The 18,568-nt window shown below is 55.8% G+C and overlaps 2 protein-coding genes across 3 annotated transcripts; one reads left to right on the top strand and one right to left on the bottom strand.

The window, feature by feature from the left end:
• Positions 1-212: 212 nt before the first annotated feature.
• On the top strand, positions 213-6,844 carry CTSA (cathepsin A). The gene is made up of 15 exons (XM_055437885.2): positions 213-347; positions 554-741; positions 1,084-1,195; positions 1,473-1,523; positions 1,617-1,703; positions 1,934-2,089; positions 2,525-2,616; positions 3,021-3,105; positions 3,902-3,993; positions 4,077-4,155; positions 4,249-4,388; positions 5,038-5,113; positions 5,784-5,873; positions 6,046-6,150; positions 6,396-6,844. The coding sequence occupies exons 2-15, from the start codon at positions 554-556 to the stop codon at positions 6,477-6,479; spliced, it is 1,437 nt and encodes a 478-aa protein (XP_055293860.1). The 5' UTR covers positions 213-347; the 3' UTR covers positions 6,480-6,844.
• Positions 6,778-17,271, bottom strand: PLTP (phospholipid transfer protein). 2 transcript variants are annotated; one of them, XM_055437866.2, is made up of 16 exons: positions 17,115-17,271; positions 16,381-16,491; positions 16,176-16,275; positions 15,394-15,522; positions 14,965-15,120; positions 13,915-13,978; positions 13,753-13,816; positions 12,597-12,688; positions 11,223-11,399; positions 11,090-11,149; positions 9,355-9,519; positions 9,192-9,259; positions 7,864-7,906; positions 7,692-7,755; positions 7,523-7,599; positions 6,778-7,094 (listed from the first exon to the last, which is right to left on the bottom strand). In XM_055437866.2, the coding sequence occupies exons 2-16, from the start codon at positions 16,478-16,480 to the stop codon at positions 6,963-6,965; spliced, it is 1,491 nt and encodes a 496-aa protein (XP_055293841.2). In that variant the 5' UTR covers positions 16,481-16,491; positions 17,115-17,271; the 3' UTR covers positions 6,778-6,962. The 2 variants fall into 2 exon arrangements, with proteins under 2 accessions (XP_055293841.2, XP_055293848.1); XM_055437873.2 differs by lacking the exon at positions 17,115-17,271 and adding an exon at positions 16,842-16,867.
• Between the last annotated feature and the right edge of the window lie 1,297 nt (positions 17,272-18,568).

Raw genomic sequence — 18,568 nt, 5'->3', positions numbered from 1 at the left:
TTGCCCCCCGCCCACCGACTCCCTTCCCCGAGGCTCTGCCCAGGGGTCCTAGCGCCGCTAGCTCGGCCATCCCTCCTCGAAGCGGGTACCGGGAGGCTCGGGGGTCCCGGCCGCCCACGCTTGGGTCATCTGATCGCCGGCGCCCGGGAGGCGACCTGCCGAGCCCGCTGACCTTCGCCCGGGTGCAACCTCCGCCGCCCCCGTCCTGCCCCCCGGGTCCGTAGAGGCCAGAAGGGGGCAGGAGGCGGCCCGTCACATGACGCCCGGGCACACGTGACTCGGAGTACACATGACTTCCCGTCGCCGGCCCGGCAGCTCCAGGAGAGCAAGGACGCGAGGGAGCGGAGGTGAGAGGGATCCCGGGGCTGGAAGCGATCCCGGAGGCTGCAAGCGATCCGGGAGCCCCCCGGCAGGGGCGCGACGGAGGAGGCACGGCGGGTGGGAGCTGGGGCAGGGCAGGGGCTTCCCTGGAGGGTGCGCAGCCAGCTCCCCGCCAGGGGCGGTCGAGCACCTAGCGGGCGAGGCAACAGCCGGCACCCGCTTCCTGCCGCAGATGTTCCGAGCCGCGCTGTGGCCGCCGGCTCTCCTGCTGCAGCTGCTGCTGCTCGCCTGCGCGCCCGGGGGCGACGCGGCCCCCGACCAGGACGAGATCCGCTTCCTGCCCGGGCTGGCCAAGCAGCCTTCTTTCCGCCAGTACTCCGGCTACCTCAAAGGCTCCGGCTCCAAGCGCCTCCACTACTGGTCTGCAGCCCTGTCTCCCAGGACGGGGATGGAAGGGGGGCACTGCAATGCCCACCGTGGGAGGAGATGATGGTCGGGGGGAGGGTGTCCTTAAGACCCCTGAGGGATCAGACTTCCCTGGGGGTCCGGTGGTTAAGGCTCCAGTGCTTCCAGCTGCAGGGGACCGAGTTTCCATCCCTGGTTGGGGGACTAAGACCTCGCATGCTCTGCCGTCAAACTGAGATTAAGAAGAAAGAAAAAAAAAAAAGATCCCTGAGGAAATCCAGGAGTAGGGAAGGCTGGAAGACGGAGCTGCACCCAGTGCCCGGCACCAGCACCCACCCTAGCCTGACTCGCCCCCAGGTTTGTGGAGTCCCAGAAGGATCCCAAGAGCAGACCTGTGGTTCTGTGGCTCAATGGAGGGCCAGGCTGTAGCTCCCTTGACGGCCTCCTGACAGAGCATGGCCCCTTCCTGGTGAGTGGAGAGCAGCGAGGTCACCCCCTGGTCAGGGGCAGGGAGGGGACAGTTCCCAAAGGAAAAGGCCCAGGAAGAGGGAGAAAAGGACTTTGTGGTCTTCCAGAAAATGTGTCCCTTTCCTGAGCCTCGGTTTCTTCATCCATACCTCTGACTCGACAGTTTCATATCTCTCAGGGGTTTTGCCTGGTTGTGAAATACCCAGCAGGGTGACCTTCCCCCACTCTGCCCCCCACCCAGCTGACTCTTAGAATTTAGCCATCTCTTTCCTCCGCAGATCCAGCCAGATGGTGTCACTCTGGAGTACAACCCCTACTCCTGGAACCTGGTATCGCCACCCCTTTGGGTCCTGGGCGGGAGTCTCAGCAGTTGGGTGGGGAAGGGAACAGCCTCCCTCAAACCATTTCTACTTCCCCTCTAGATTGCCAACGTGATATACCTCGAGTCCCCAGCTGGAGTGGGCTTCTCCTACTCCGATGACAAGTCTTATGCCACCAATGACACGGAGGTGAGTCCAGTGCCTGCCCATGCATCCCAGTCTCCCGGGTTGGCATGATACAAGGAGAAAAAGAGCGTGGTCTTGGAGTCCATTTGTGGCTCTGTCGCCAGCTCTGTGGTGTGGTCTCAGACAAGTCACAGGCTTTTGCACAAACAGGGTGGGTGGGTGTCATTATCTCTGAGATTGTTTGTAGCTCAAGGACCACCACTTTCTGATTCCCTCTATCCTGCCATCTCCAGGTCGCCCAGAGCAATTTTGAAGCCCTTAAAGATTTCTTCCGCCTGTTCCCGGAGTACAAGGGCAACGAGCTTTTCCTGACTGGTGAGAGCTATGCCGGCATCTACATCCCAACTCTGGCAGTGCTGGTCACGCAGGACCCCAGCATGAACCTTCAGGTGCCAGGAGGCTGCAGGAGGGGAGGGAGGCCTAGCCTTGTGGTCACCAAGGTCAAATGGGTCTGCTCCTCCATCCACCTCTTGGGCAATCCCCTGCGGTAGGTCTTGGGACCTCAGGTCTGTCCTTCAGGCACGTGATATCCCAGGTCCTACTTCCCCTGCTCAACAAGCAGAAGGTCAACTCCTCCGTCCAACTCTTCCTTCATGACACCCCTTGCCACTCGCTGGCCCCTCTGGGCTGCGTGCCTCCCTGACCGGAAGCTCACTCATCAAGCTGCCAGCTCCATTCTTTACCCTAAGTGGCCTCCCCCGCCCAGCCACTCCCACAAACCACCCTGGGTTTCAGCTTCCAGACTGCTGAAGGCTTGGGTGGAGGTCAAAGGAGGCTCTTCTACCTCACATCCAAATGAGCTGAACGCCCTGGGTGTTTCACAGGGGCTGGCGGTGGGCAATGGACTCTCTTCCTATGAGCAGAATGACAACTCCCTGGTCTATTTCGCCTACTACCATGGCCTTCTGGGGAACAGGTATGGGAGGGGACCACTGGGCAATCCATGGAGCGTGGCGGGTCGTGGGGTCTGAGGTCTGTCCTCCAGGCACATGCTATCTCGGGCCCTGCCCTGGTTTATGAGCAGAAGTTGGGGGGCAGGAGAGGAGTGGGTGGGGCTGGGGTTGCTAGAAGGATTTTGGTGTGGAAAGATGGAAGGATCTTTCATGTAAAGATCAGAATGTAAAGGAATGAAGGAGGGCTGGCAGGATGGCCCCAGGGCAGCCAGGTTTGGGAGCTACATACCACACCCTCTGATAAATGTCTTTGTCCCCAGGAAACAGGTCCCTTGGGTTCAAGCCCTGATGGGGAGGCAGAGAAGATGAGGTACTTGCCTTCTCTGGCCCACCATGGACCTAAGCAGTTATCATTCATCTCTTACAGGCTCTGGTCTTCCCTGCAGACGCACTGTTGCTCTCAAAACAAATGTAACTTCCACGACAACAAAGAGCCAGAATGCCTGACCAATGTGCGGTTCTGCCCCCACACTGCGCCACCCCCAACAGCCCCCCATCCTGCCCATCCCCCTTTATTTTATATCCTGCTTGGTGTTGTTTAGTCAGTTGTGTCCGACTCTTTGCGACCCCATGGACTGTAGCCCACCAGGCTCCTCTGTCCATGGGATTCTCCAGGCAAGAATACTGGGGTGGGGTGCCATTTTCTTCTCCAGGAGATCATCCCAACTAAGGGATTAACCTGTTTCTCCCGCATTGGCAGGCGGATGCTTTGGAGTGCGGGTGCGGTCCCACACCACTGCCCGTGACCTCCCTACGAGGGCCAAGGGCGTCTCCCTCATCCAGTGATGTGCCATGGCTGTGTTCAGTGATGGCAACACAGATTATTCCTCCTCCAAGAGTCCCTTTCAAGGGAGATTGTATTATCCACATTTTCCAGATAAGGAAACTGAGGCCAAGCATGTGGAAGTCACAGTGCTAGGAAGTAGAGGCACAAGGATTTGGACCCAGGACTAGCAGATCCCTTCCACTGAGGCTGTTTCCCTGGCAGGGGGTGGAGGAGGATCGTGACTAGGCCAAGTAGAAGAGCAATAAATCTTGGGATGTGGGACTTCCCTGGTAGTCCAATGGTTAAGACTCCTTACTCCTAAGACAGGGCATGCGGGTTTGATCCCTGGTCCATCAGGGAACTAAGATCCCACGTGTCGCACGACAGGGCCGAAGAAAGAAAAAAAGTCTTGGGGCGCTGTTGGGGAGGTGGTGGGAGGCCAGGATTCTGTAAAGCATGGCTGCTTGGGGGTGTCATTGCAGCTTCAGGAAGTGTCCCACATCGTGGCCAGCTCCGGCCTCAACATCTACAACCTCTACGCTCCATGTGCTGGGGGGGTGCCTAGCCATGTAAGGTAGGCCCTGCCAGGCGTCCCGTGTGCCAACCCCAGCCCCATCTGGGGGCCCAGGCACCCATTTCCCCCCATTGCACTTGCAGGTATGAGAAGGACACTGTCGTGGTCCAGGATCTGGGCAACATCTTCACCCGCCTGCCACTCAAGCGGGTGTGGCATCAGGTGTGCCAGGGCCCGGGCTTCCTCCCAGCAGGGATGGGGAGGGACGGCAGGGCAGGGAAGCCAAGATCCTGACCCTCTGTGCCCCCCTCCCAGATGCTGCTGCGTTCCGGGGAGAAGGTGCACCTGGACCCCCCCTGTACCAATACCACAGCCACCTCCAACTACCTCAACGACCCTCATGTGCGGAAGGCGCTCCACATCCCCGAGCAGCTGCCCCGCTGGGACATGTGCAAGTGGGTTTCTGTGGGTGCTCGTGGCCCGAGGGCTGGCAGACTGTTGGGGCTTGTGGGCATCAGAAAGGTCCCCAGGCATCCTGTGCTTAGGGTTTCTCACTGAGGACGCCATGGGCATTTGGGTTGTGACCGTGAATTGTTCCAATAGGGTGTTCAAGGTCCCTGACCCCCAGATTGACTGATACTCAGCCACTTAACTCTTAAAAGGCCACGCTAGGTGTTAAAATGTCAGTTGCTTACACTGGTATTTAGTAGACACTCCCATCCCCTGCCCCTCCCTGACTTTAGTACCACCCCAGCTGCCTGAAGCTGTCTCCTGTGACACCCACAAGTAAGAAGGTGACCACAGCAGGGGCCAATCAGGTCCATTCTGATTGGTCAGCACAAGCCCTTATGCCTTAATGCCAGGGGCACCCCAGCCACGGTAAAAAAGCATCCCTGTACATTTCTAAATGGGTGTGATTTGGGGTCCGCTGAATTCCAGCCCCACTCCACCTCATCTAGGTGAGTCCCAGAGAGGTTGCATGCCCAAGGAGGGGCTGGGTCCCAGCTGTCTGTCTCTCTTGGGCTGGAGCTTGGGGACAGGAGCAGGTAGGGGATGAGGTCTGATCTGTGGTTTCTTTTTCTTCCTGCCCACGTGGTCCTGCAGCTTCCTGGTGAATATCCAGTACCGCCGTCTCTACCAAAGCATGTGTTCGCAGTACCTGAAGCTGCTCACTGCACAGGTGAGGGGGCGGCAGCCGTAGCTGGGTCCATCAGCAGCCTCAGGACCCTGGAGCAGTATGCAAGGCGGGGGCTCCTTTAGGGCGCTGCTCAGGGCAGGGGAAGCGAAACTCCCCAAAAAAGTGAAGTCACTTGCCAAGAGCCTGTGGTCAGCAGGGTCAGGATTTGAATCTGGCTCTGTCCCCACCTGATGCTGCTCTGTGGGAAGAGTCTGAGGGGTCTCCATGAGTAAAGAAGCTTTTAAGGTGAGAAGAGCTAGTCAGATCATGTTACAGAGGGGCAAACAGAGGTCCAGGGTGGGAGAGGACCTTGTCCAAGGTCACCTAGAAGATGCGGTAGGTTATCTAGGCTGAGCCAGGTCAGGACCAAGTTCTGCAGAGCACCGTGGGTAGAGTATGGGCTCTGGGACCAGGCAAGTTTCTCACATATCTGAGGTTTGATTTTCCCATCCGTAAAATGGGGTTACTAATGGTATCATAGTAAAATGCTTGATAGGTAAAGCATTCAGTAGGGCTCTCGCCATGTAGGAAGTGGTCAGAAAACACAAGGGTTTCCTGGTTTATGCAATTTAGCTGGATTCATGAATTTCTCGGTGGGTAAGGCATGAACCAGGGGAGGGCTGGGGTCTGGGCTTATTCCAAACCCCTCATTTTCCCCCTTGTGCTGCTTCAGAAATACCGGATTCTGCTGTACAACGGCGATGTGGACATGGCCTGCAATTTCATGGGAGACGAGTGGTTTGTGGATTCCCTCAACCAGAAGGTGAGGCAGGGTCCCGGCCCCAGGGTCAAGTAGGTGCGGGGGAGAGCAGACTGGCTGGGGCAGACAGAGAGTGCAAACCTGGAGGCATTCCTGGCCCCGGAGGCCTGGCCGGTGGCTGTGAGCAGAGGCGAGGGGGCAGCTGCAGGCTGCTAAGTCTTTCCTGGCGGGGCAGATGGAAGTCCAGCGCCGGCCCTGGTTGGTGGACTACGGGGAGAGCGGGGAGCAGATTGCTGGCTTCGTGAAGGAGTTCTCCCACATCGCCTTCCTTACCATCAAGGTAGGACCTTGATGAGGTCCGGGGAGGAGGGAGAGGGTGTGGCAGGACCGGCGTGTCCTCATCTCCCTACCTTCTATGTTGGGTTACCACGTGGCCCCTGGAAGGGCAAGTTCTGGGCAGGGATGGGATAAAGGGAGGGACCAGAGAAGGAAGGTCACAGGCTAGAGGGATCCCGCAGGATGAAGGGAGCACCCAGGGGCAGGGGTCGTCCAAGGAGGGAAATCTCACGAAGCTTTGCCCTTCAGGGCGCCGGACACATGGTCCCCACCGACAAGCCCCAGGCTGCCCTCACCATGTTCTCCCGCTTCCTGAATAAGCAGCCATACTGAGAACCACGGGACCAGCCCCCACTGCCTGATCTAGCCCTTCCCAGCCTCTCCTGCCAGAAGAGAGGGCCCCCTTTATGCAGAATGCCCCTGTGGGGCAGATCCCACCTTCCAGAACGGCTCCCACCCCCCTCCACTGCCCTGTGCATCCCAGACCTGGCCCCAGCGCCTCACTTAGACAGTCTGGGGGGAATTTGCACTTTATAACTCACTGGGGTGCGGCCTAACCCCCTCCCTGCTGAAAGAATTGCCCTCGTTGCACTGATCGCATCCCACAATCAAAGCTCAGAACAGCCCCATGGGGAGATTGGACGGACTGTAATTGATGGATTGACTGATTATGGAATTAAATTGGGTACAGCTTAAAACCCCATCTTCTCTGTGGCACTGGGGGTTACAGAGGACACCAGAGGCTGTGATGGGGTGAGGGAGGGGATGAGAGGCGGTGGAGTCCTGAATGCAGCTGCCAGGGGTGGGGCTGAGGGCTCAGATAGCTGCCGTGGAGGGTGGCGGGGCACTGGATGTTCGGGGGTCCCTGGTGTCAGTGGGCCGGTTCTTTTCAATCACCTCTCGCAGCCCTTTGGCAAAGTGGAGGTCAGCCCCGATGGTGAGGAAGCCCTGTGCAGGAGGGAGCAGAGAAAGGGGTCTCTTTAGAGACACAGACAAGAATCCCTGGCCTCAATCTAGTGGGAAAGGCAGAGCACCAGAGTGGTTATTCTAACTCCCTGTGATGGGTGCTGAAATAGAGGCTGCAGGAGGTCCCGGAGGACTTCCTGGAGGAGGCAAGTTCTTAGTTAAGACCTGAAAGATTAGTCGGCATGGGGATGGAATCAGGGAAGGCTGTTCCAAGGTGAGGATGCAGCCTGTGCAAAGGGCTGGAGGAATCCAATGTAAGGTTGAGATGAGACCGTTGAAAAAAAAAATTAATTAATTAAAAAAAGATGCCCTTGATAAGGGAGAAACTGGGATCAGGTCATGGAGGGCAGAGGAGGGCTGTAGAGGGAGGGAAGGCTCTGCCCTCCTTCCCCACGGTGCCCCCTACTCACCGCGTGGTTTGTCACCACCTCCCGCACAAAGTCGATTCCCTCGGGGAGTGGGATCTGCACCCCACGCCAGGTCCGCTCTGTGGGCAGGAACAGTCAGCTCAGTCTGAACCCCCCAAGCTCCTCCCCTGACCTCTCCCCAACCCTCCTCACACCCCAACCCCGACCCTACCATTGAGCATGGGCATCACTGCAATCTGCAGCAGGGTCTTCAGAGGGGTCTGCAGTGGTATCAGCTGGGAGCAGGGAGACAGGAAGTCAGGGCAGCGAGGGGGGGATGGGCTGGCCTTCACTGCCCTCCCCAGACCCCAACCTTGTGCCTGCACCCCCTCTTCCCAACTCACTGCCAGTGACTCCAGTGCAGATTGGTTTGAGTAGATTCGGAACCTATGGGAGAGAAAGAAGGGTCCTATGGGCAGGGGCCCTTCCCCAGGCCACCCAGGCCTACCTACCTGAAGCCCTTGAGCTTCCATCTTGGATGTTCCACCCACACACCTTTCCAGGGGGTTCTAGCACTTTTTCCAGCTGTGCATCCTTGGGTGAGTTGTTTCCTCCCTTTTCAGGTCTCCTTTCTCCAAGTCTGCTACCTTTTTGTTTTGTTTTGAATCTCAAGTCTGCTATGTTTTATTTGTAGAGCACCTCCTATAGCCAGACTTTTGCTGATGGCTTTCCGTGTGTTGGGGCTTCCCTGGTAGCTCAGACGGTAAAGCATCTGCCTATAATGTGGGAGACCCGGGTTTGATCCCTGGGTCGGGAAGATCCCCTGGAGAAGGAAATGGCAACCCACTCCAGTATTCATGCCTGGAGAATCCCATGGACCGAGGAGCTTGGTAGGCTACAGTCCATGGGGTTGCAAAGAGTCGGACACAACTGAGTGACTTCACTTTCACTTCCGTGTGTTGTTTGCTTTTATTTAGCAAAACTGTCAGTGCTTGCTTCCTGCCAGATACCAGGCATGTTAAAAAGCTAAATACTGAAATATTTTTAAGTGCCACGTGATTTAATCCTCATAACAACCCTAAGGAATAGGCACTATTAAAATTTGCATTTATAGAGGCCCAGAGAGACTGAGTGATTTGCATAAGGTCACACAGCTGGCAAATTCCAGAACCTGCCTCTAGAATCTAGGCTCTTGTAAAGTGTTCTACACCAACCTCACGACAGCCACTAGCTAACGTGGTTATAGAAGTGAGCAAGTGAGGAACTATTTCATTAAAATTAAATGTATACAGCCACCAGTGGCTAGTGCCTGCCACACTGAACAGCACAGCCTAAGACAGCAGATGCTACTATTTTCTATGTTTACTACATGAAGAAAATGAAGTTCAGAAAGATAAAAGGACTTGTTTCAAGATCACAAAGCCAAGTTGTGCCAAAATCGATGTTCTTACGCACTCTGCTGTGTGCCAGTGGGTGTGTCATTTAACCTTGCTGGGCCAGCTGGATCATCTCTCATCATACCTGCTCTGCCTGCTTCTGGCTGGTTGAGGATGCAGAGAAATTACACTGTAATGAAACGCTTGATGCGTTAACACGACCCTGGCTCTCAGGTGGCTGATAGCTGTGACTGAATTTTAGCTCCCCAGTATCGCTGGGCAGGTATGATTATCCTGAAGGCACTGACGCTCAGAGAGGTTATGGGCTCGCCCAAGACCCTCAGACACCTGCCCACCTGCGCAGGTCCAGCTGGGTGCGCAGCGCCTTCCCCCGGAGGGCCATCTTGGCACTGAGTCGGGCATCCTGGGCGGGAAAGCGGGGAGGGTGGTGTTACTGTCCGAAAGGGGGTAGCGGCCCCCCTCCCTGACCCTCTGCACCCCCTGCTCTGGTGTCCGCACCATGACCATGCGGGACAGCTGGACCTCGGGCTGGTTGGGTGGCAGCAGGGCGATGGTGACGCTGGCAGTGACAGAGACGGTGGTGCCCGAGGGCTTGATGGTGCAGCGAGGGGGCTCCATGACCCGCAGCTCCAGCTTCAGCGGAGAGTCGATCACTGCCGGGCTCTGGGGACACAGCAGGGAGGGCCGGTCACGTCCTCCCTGAGGAGTCCCTGGGGAGGAGCGGGTAGTTTTACCCTCTAGGAGCACACACACACAAATGGGAAGACAGCAATGGCTTCCGGAACCTCCAGGACTGTGTCCAGCCTCTGCCTTTGCTCAGACAAGGAAATGTCTCGTTCCAGGAATGCCTCCTTCCTTCTCTTTCTGGTTTCCCATGTCCTCAATATTCAGGACCCAGCTCCAATCCAGACTCCTCCAGAACAGTCTCTTTGCATTAAACACCCCAGGGAATTCCCTGGTTTCATCCCTGGGTTGGGAAGATCCCCTGGGGAAGGAAATGGCCACCCACTCCAGTATTCTTGCCTGGAGAATCCCATGGACAGAGGAGCCTGGCGGGCTGCAGTCTGTGGGATTGCAAAGAGTCGGACACAACTTAGCGACTAAACCACCACCACCAACAGTGGTTAGAACTCCGTACTTTCACTGCCATGGGTCTGGGTACAATCCCTGGTCAGGGAACTAAGATCCCACAACCCACATGACTTGACAAAAAAATTAATAAATAACAAAACTCAGCCCCCTGCCATATCTTTTCTCTTGAAACTGCTGAGCTGTTTCTTCTACAGGCAGTGTACTGACCAACCGCTTACTGTTCACCAAATGCTTCACATGTGTTCGCTCATTTAAACCTCACGGTAACTGTGTGAAGCAGGTATTAACTTATCCCCACTTTTGAGATGGGAAAATTGAAGCACAGGGAGGTTAAGTAACCTGTCCAAGTTGTGTTACTCAGTTAAAGAACTGGGACTGAGACCCAGGCAGTCATGGCAACAGAGTCCATGCTCTTAACAGGGCTTGGCCACGACGATAGCAGCTGGTGGTGTAATTTTAAGGAGTAACCCATTCAATCCTCATGACAACTCTGGGAGGCTGCACAGTATAGAGAAGTAGGGTAACCTTGAATTACCGAGATTCATACCCAGGTTCAAATCCCAGCTCCGTCATTTTAGAAGCGAGAGCCAAGGACAAGTCCTTTAATGACCACTAAAGTAATGGGCACGAGTTTGAGTCAACTCCGGGAGTTGGTGATGGACAGGGAGGCCTGGTGTGCTGCAGTCCAAGGGGTCACAACGAGTTGGACACACTGAGCGACTGAAGTATTTCTTTAAAACTTTTAACTCTCCATTAAACAAGGGAAAAGAAGCAAAAAGGATAATACCCGGGTCTCCCACATTGCAGGCAGATTCTTTACCATCTGAGCCAGCAGGGAGGCCCAGATTAATATTTCAGTTGCTATTAAAGTCCCTACACTGGCCTGCCTTGGGTTCTCAGGCCACCTTCATGCTGGTTTTCGCAAGAGACGAAGCAAGAGTAGCAAAGTCTTCCTCACAGACCTGGGAACCTGCATAGACTCTGTCCAAGTCAGGGGCTGTGGTCATCAGCAGGAGGCCAGGCCTTCTGTCTACTCCGTGACCACCGCTGGGGGCCCTGCTCTCCTTGCCAGTCGCCTCATGGGTGTACACTTGGTGTGCCAACCCGCCTGACCAGGCTCCCACTTCCCACCCACACTCACCATAAGGACGATGCTCCCGAAGTAGGAGGCCCTCAACACCATATCCAGGTCATGAGGCACCTGCGCAGGGGAATCGGGGGTAAGGCAGAAGCCCCATCACAGGCCCCCCCATCCCAAACAGATCCCAGCTTACCTTGTCCCCGACCAGCGAGAGCTTCAGGGCTCCTGCTCGGAAGTAGCTCTCCATGGCAGAGTCGAAGAAGAACTCAGAGAAGGCCACGTACACCATCCGCTCTTCTTCCTGCAGCTGGGGCTCTACTGCCCGGTTGGGCAGACTCCAGTTGGCCTCAGTCAGGGGATAGAAGGCCCCCTGGTGTTGGAGGATTGGGGTCAGGGCCAGGCAGACTGGTCCAGCACCCAGGTGTCTCGAGGCATATAATTCACTGTTCCCAGAAAGCATGGTGGAGGATTGGACCTCATTGTTGACCTCCGGGGGACTCAACAGGTACTTTTCTTAAAAGGCATGGAAGGGAGGGTAGCTAGAGTTCTCGGAGGGCGCAGTCCCATCCGACTGAAGGAGGGACACAAGAAAGGGTTCAAGGGGGAGGTGGCTCTTAGTGGACCTTGAAAACTAGATGGTAATAGTGATGGCAACTAACTGCCTACATGTATGGAGTACTTCTGTGCCGCTTACCTAGACCAACTCCTTTAATCCACATAACATCCCATGAGATTATCTTTTCTTACTGTATTATTTCCACTTACATGTGAGGAAATGGGCACAGAAACGTTAAGCCACTGGCTTCACATCACACAGCAAGTAAGTGGCAGAGCCGGGAGCTGACCTTCCGGCATTCTAACTGGACTCTCTGCTCTGAAACTCTGCAACACTCCATTAGGAAAAGCAATGGCCATGGCCACAGACTAGTTGAGTGGCCCTGGACAAAGGACATGACCTCCCTGAGCAAGTCTGCACATCCCTAAAATGAATAAAACATCAGGACCTGATTTACAGGGTTGTGAGAGGAGGGAATGAGATTGCGTGCGTTAAAGCTGAATGTTCAGTTCCTTCCGGGAGAAACGGGGGAAGACAGTACATGAGCAAAGGCCCTGAGATAGGAAGACAGGGCATCTTTGGGAAAGAGTAGCAGTTTCCCAGGTGGCGCTCGTGGTAAAGAACGCGCCTGCAATGCAAAAGATGTAAGAGACATGGGTTCGATCAATGGGTCGGGAAGATCCCCTGGGGGAGGGCGTGGCAACCCACTCCAGTATTCTTGCCTGGAGAACTCCACGGACAGAGAAGCCTGGAGGGCTACAGTCCACAGGGTCGCAAAGAGTTGGACACAACTGAAGCGACTTACCACACACACACACACACCCATACGCACACAGCTGCAAAGGATGAAGTTGGAAAGGTGGGACCAGACAAGATTAACGAGGCTTGAGTGTCAAATCCAGGAGTTCAGCCTGAGGCCACAGCAACTCCACCAGGGGAGTGGCCACATCAGAGCTGTGCTTTAGGGGAGAAAGAGGGGGTCCGGTTGCACACACCAGCTGGGCAGCTCACCCGGAATTCCATGTCCAGGTTGCTGGTGGAGGCCACGGGATCCTTCAGGAGGGAGTAGTCGATGCCAACGAGCTCGTCCACAGCACTGCGCACTGTGGGGAGGGGCTGGAGTCATGAAGGCTGTGTGGTGCTGGGCTGGGTGCTTAGGCTCTCTGGCCTCAGCTGCTTACTCACAGATGGGGATTAGAGTGCTCCCCTCACAGGGTGCTTGTGAAGCTAAGTCAGTTTTACTGTGAGTGGAAAGTATTCAGTGTCCGCTGCGCAGTGGTCAACACCGTTAGCTATTATTATTGTGGCTTTCGTTGTTCTCTCGGTTTGTTTTTGGCCCCACTGCTCAGCTTGGTGCATTTTAGTTCCCCAACCAGGAATTGAACGTGGGGCCATGGCAGTGAAATCACTGGGTTCTAACCACTGAGCCACCAGGGACCACCCCCCACCCCCGATTATTATTATTGTTGTAGTTTGCTGCTACTACTACTACATAGGTTTCATCAAGTCATGAAATAATATTACAAGGGAGAGACTTCCCTGGTGGTCCAGTGGCTAAGACCCCATGCTCCCAATGCAGGGGCCCAGGTTCGATCCCTGGTCAGGGAACTAGATCCCACATGCCGCAATTAAGAATTTGCATGCTGCAACTAAAGATCTTGCATGTTACAGTTAAGACCCGGCACAGCCAAATAAATAAATAAAAAGAAATTTAAGAAATACTCTAAGATGGCAAGGGAGTCCCTTCTCTCAATGGTTTGGCTTCTGCTGCCCTCTCCTACCCGCCCTGTGCCCCATGCATGTGACATGATGATCTCATCACCTAGGGAAAGGGAAGACATGTTAACTGAGCTCCTACTAAGTGCCAGGAGTTGAATACAAATGAGGCCCCCACAGCAGACACATTCGACAACCATGCCCTCAGTCAACCCTCACAGCAAGCCCTGAGGAAGTGTCCTCAGCCAAGCAAGGAAACCAAGGAGGGAGAGAAGTGAGTACGGACCACAGGGAGTCAGTGGCAGGAGGCCACCTTTGAACCCAGGGCTGTTCCATCACAGGGCGGGGAAGGGGCCTCCTCAAGGGCTACCTGACAGCTGCCCACCCAGCCTCCTCCCGCCTCCCAGCCAGGGTGGGGCCCAGAGCTCCCCACCCCGTCTGCACAACTCACCAGGCACGGTGTCCAGCAGCGAGTTGAGAAGCACAGTCCCTGCATGGTAGAGCACGGGGCAGATCTGGAAGGTGGCGGCCTGGGTCAAGGTCTTGGAAAGGGAGGGCACACCCACCCCCTGCTGTCCTCCAACATGCCCCGCCCACCTGCCACTGCCCACACCTGCTGGTTGAGGAGGAAGCGCATCCCTGAGGTGATGAACGTGGAGAGGAATTCATACACCTTTCTGTGAGGAGAGGAGAAGCCAGGTGAGTCCAGACCCTGCCCTCACCCCAACCCAGTTCTGGGAGAAATCACAGTGATCAGAGATGGGGGTGGGTGGGCAGAATACCTCTACTTCAACTTAATTTACCACCTCTTTAGTGGAGTTTCCATTAAAGATGTGGGCTCAAATTCCTTCTCCAGACTGGTTCTCAAGATGTCTTCTCTCACCCCGACCCCACCAGTCAAATGAATGGACCCAGAGTTCCTCAAGCCCCTGAGCATCCTCAGCTCCATATCCTTACTCCTGTCTTTCCTTACATCCTCAGTGCTCCCACCCTGTATTTTCCCATCTGGGCACAGATGCTTCCTCTTCCAGGCAGTCCTCCTAGATTACTCTTCTCTGAACTCCTCCTCCTCCTCCCAGAGTACTTTCTTGGTCCCTCTCTCAAGGCCCCGATGACAAATGTTTCATCCCTCCAGCCAGGCTCTGTGTCCTTTCTGAATCCTCGGGGCCTGGCCTACACTTTGTTTGTTGAATGAATAAAAAAACTGTGTATCAACACCGGATAATAAATCCACCATTTTCTCTCCCCCACCTTCTTTCAGAACCGGCACAAATTCCCCTTCTCAGCCCCAACCCTGGAGCTATGTTATTATTTTTGTGGTAAGAGCTACTGATTACTGAGAACCCAGTACTTGCCCACTGTATACACTAGATTCTCACAGTGGTCCTTACCTAAGTGGTGAGCCCATATTATATGTGAGGTACTGTTATAAATATTTTTACATAAATTAAGATGAACAGTCCTCACATCTCATAGAATAAGTCCTATTACCATACCATCCCCATCCCCTTCAGCAACTTGCTCAAGTTCATAGCCAGGAAGTGGTGGGGCTGAGATCTGGACCCAGTTGATCTGATTCCCAAGCCGGTGCATTGTGCATTGCACTAGGCAAATGGGCTGTGGGGCTGAAACGGGGGACACTAGGATTGGGGACAGGGCTTACTTGAAGGTTCCCCCAAAGGCTGCATGCATCCTGGAGACAGAGGCCTGGCAGGAGACGTTGGACACTTTGATCCGACCAGTGGGATCCCGGGAGAGTTGCAGAGCAGTGTGGATGGATACACCCTCGGCAGAGGCGTTGATATAGCCCCCATCGTAGCTGTGGCGGGGGTGGGAGTGTTAATGGTCACTCCAGCTTGGAGCTTAACCAAATCTTTACTGTCCTCCTCAAGCCCCACCACCACCATGACCCCTCTTAATAAGGCTTATGTAGTTTTGCACAGTTCACCTGACTGTGAAATGAGTATGATTGCCCCTTTTGTACAGATGGAGAAACTGAGGCTCAGAAAGGCTAAGGGATTGCCCACAGCTCCACAGTTCCCCCAGGCTTCCCAATCCACTCTCCACTCCCCCAGGGGTGCCAGGTCCTCACAAGAACCAGTAGAGGAGCTGTCTCCGGAAGCGCAGCCCCCAGGAGGCATTGTTGATTTGTAGCACCAGCTCCTGATCTGGCTGGAAATGGAGCTCAGAGAATGTCAGCTGCAGCTCTGTGACCTTCACCCTGTGTGGGAGGCCTCTGGGTCAGATTCAGGACCAAGAAAAGGGCACCCCACCCAACCGTAGTAAATTCATTTGCTCCTCTTCCATTCCAGGTCTGGGGAAGCTGGGATGAGTGGAATGAATTCTCCCATTGCCCTTCGCGTCCCCAACCTGGACCTCAGTGACTAAAACTTGGACTTGAGTGGTTCAGAGAGTAGCTGCTCCCAATAAGTGCACTTCGCCCTATCTAAAAGAAGTCCTGGTGCACTTCCCTCACCAACCCTGAGATCGCTAGACCCTGTCCCCACTATCCCAGACCACGGGCCTTTATCTCCTGTTCCTCGGACCTCTCCTATTAGCTCCACCCGGGTACCCTACACCCCACTCTCATCCTTGGCCGTTTCTTGACTCCGCCTCTAGGGCCAGCCTCAATTCCACAGGTTTGGCTTCGCTTTCCTTGGTCCCGCCTACTCTAGGCCACGCCCATCGCCTTGGTCCCGCCTCGGTAGGCGGGCCAGGCCTTTATCTTTTCCGGCCTCATCCTGTTTCTTAAGTCCAGCCTCGGCGATCGGGCCACGCCCCCAATCCTCTCTGCCCTCCCTTCTCCCGAGACTCCGTAGGTATTTCCTAAGCCTCCGCCCCTGCCCAGGCCCCGCCCTCTTGACCTCCACTTACTCAGAGATGTTGTAGAAGAAGTGGCCCTCTCGGCCCCGCAGGTCCGGGATGGTCACGGTCTCCAGCTCTTGTTCCAGAAAGCGCAGCCCCTCCTGCTTCACTGAAGCCGCAGTGAGGTCCTTAGCTCCTGCGCGCACACACACACACACACCCCTCCCCTCCTCACTCCCCACCCCCGCGCCCACACCGCACCCCCGCGCCTTACCCAGCTCCAGCGCCTTGGAGGTGATGCGGATCTTGCAGCCGGGGAGCTCGGCGTGAGCGCCGGCCAGCAGCGCTAGGATCAGTGCCCCGAAGAGGGCCATGGCGAGTGGGCCTGGGGATGGGGTGGGGATCGCAGGAGTCATCCAGGCCGCTAAAACCCACTCCTCGGATGGCTAACCAGAGGAGGGGGATGGCCCGGCTCGTTAAGCTCGAGATCGCTCTTCGGGGAACTTGCTACCAGTAACATTGCCTCCATTTGACAGATGCGGAAACTGAGGCTTAGGGGACGTGCTCCCTGACGCTCGGAGGATTTGGAGCACCGGGGGAGAGCAAGGGCACCTTCTCAGTTCCCTCGTGCAACCGCCGCGTGACGAGTCTGGACCTCCCGGGGATCAAGCCCCCCAGCCCCCACAGGAACCTCCCCTTTTCCTCGGCGGAGGGCGGGTGCGGCTTGCACGTTACCGTGGGAACGGCTGCACGCGCATTCCTGGGGGGTGCCTTGCGGTCTCCTAGGCCGCGAGTCAGAGGAGCAGAGGAAGCAAGTTGCCGACCCGACCTCCGGCTCCCAGGGCTCCCGGCTCCTCCAGGTCCTAAATCCCTGTCGTCGGCTTCTTCCTGATGCCCCCCACCCCAATCTAGCGCTCTCCTTCAGAGGACCTTTCCCCAGCCCGGGTTCAGTAGATCAGCGGGCTGGGCGAGGGTCTGAGGGCAGAGGGGGGCGCGCCCCCAACTCACTCGCGGTGGAGCTGGAGGTCGGCGCGGTCACGGGCGGCGGCGGGCAGCGCAGGGGATCCGGGCGGCGGGGTCTGGCGGGCAGCGTTGGTCCAGCTGCCTTTATAAAGCCGAGCCTCCCCGAGCCCCCCTCCCCTCTCCCACTCTCCCCTCCTCCCTCGGAGATTGGGAGGGGATGGGGCGGGACGCTGGCAACCGGGAGGGTGGAGAGGGCTGTACGGAGCCCCGTGACAAGCCTGGCCTTGTCAAGACAAGTGGGGGACCCAAGCGGGGCAAGAAGGAGGGAAGTGCAGAAGTCAGCTCGCCCAACGCCAGCAGTCCTTGCTTTGCTGGGACCTTGGTTCAGTTTTCCCCTACCCATCTCTTCCTGTGTGATCCTAGGCAAGTCCCTTTCCTTGGGTGCCTGAGCCTCAATGTCCTCATCCAATAAAACGTGTGTGATCATAGGAACCACCTCTTGGGCCCCGGCAAGCCTAAAAGTCAATGCCCAAGGCGTATACTTCCCTTTCCTTCCACCAAGCATCATCTCAAGACCTCTCCTTGCCAGGCTTCACTGTGGGACGCCCCCACCGCCACCCCACCCCCAACTGTCTCTGTGTCACTAACCTGAGGATCTTCAGGGCCCAGAGACCTCTCCAACTGGGGTTCAAGCAAACACTGCCAGTCCAGGAGGACACACACAAGTTACTGGAATCACCCTCAGGGAGGCTGGCATTTCCCCAAGGGCTGTGGGTTTCTGGTGAGCCTCTGAAGCTAGGTTCTCTGCACGTGTACTGCCTACAGATGTCCCCAGCTCCCAGGACAGGCTCAGGGCATGCAACCTTTTTGTTGTCAAATATGTGAAAGTGGGAAAGAGAAATAGATGGTTGATGTCCATTGAACATGTATTTAAGCACAAGACACTAGTCCAGGCATGATAACCAACTCCTCCTAATTTCCTCAGAACTTTCCCAGATTTTGAAACTCCAAGTCTCCCTGCCTGGGACCCCCCACAGTCCCAGGGAAACTAGAATGGTCAGTCACCCTGGGTCTAGATTAACTTGTTTAATCTAACAACCTGTGAGGTTGGCATTATTATGAACCCTCTTTAGCAGGAAACTAGAGGTAAAGACAATCCTTGGCTGCTCTGGGAGCCCACAAACCGTTTGTAGCAAGGTGGGAGCTGGGAGGTAGGTGCCTACAGCCCAGGGGTCATGTCCAGACCCTGTGTCTAACAGACCAGGGTTAAAATTCTAGGCTTTCAGCAACATGGATGGACCCAGAGAGTGTCATACTGAGTGAAGTGAGTCAGACCGAGGAGAAATATCATATGACAGCCCTTATATGAGGAATCTAAAAAGAAATGGTACACAGGGACTTCTCTGATGGTCCAGTGGTATGACTCTGCGCTCCCAATGCAGGGGGCCTGGGTTCGATCCCTGGCCAGCGACTAGATCCCATATGCCACAATTAAGAGT

Source organism: Moschus berezovskii, chromosome 15 (genome assembly GCF_049115385.1).
Source record: "Moschus berezovskii isolate FMDL1 chromosome 15, NW_MosBer_1.0, whole genome shotgun sequence".
In the NCBI taxonomy this organism is placed as follows: Eukaryota; Metazoa; Chordata; class Mammalia; order Artiodactyla; family Moschidae; genus Moschus; species Moschus berezovskii.
The sequence above is the reverse complement of the archived record's forward strand: the minus strand, read 5'-3'. Positions and strand labels throughout refer to the sequence as shown.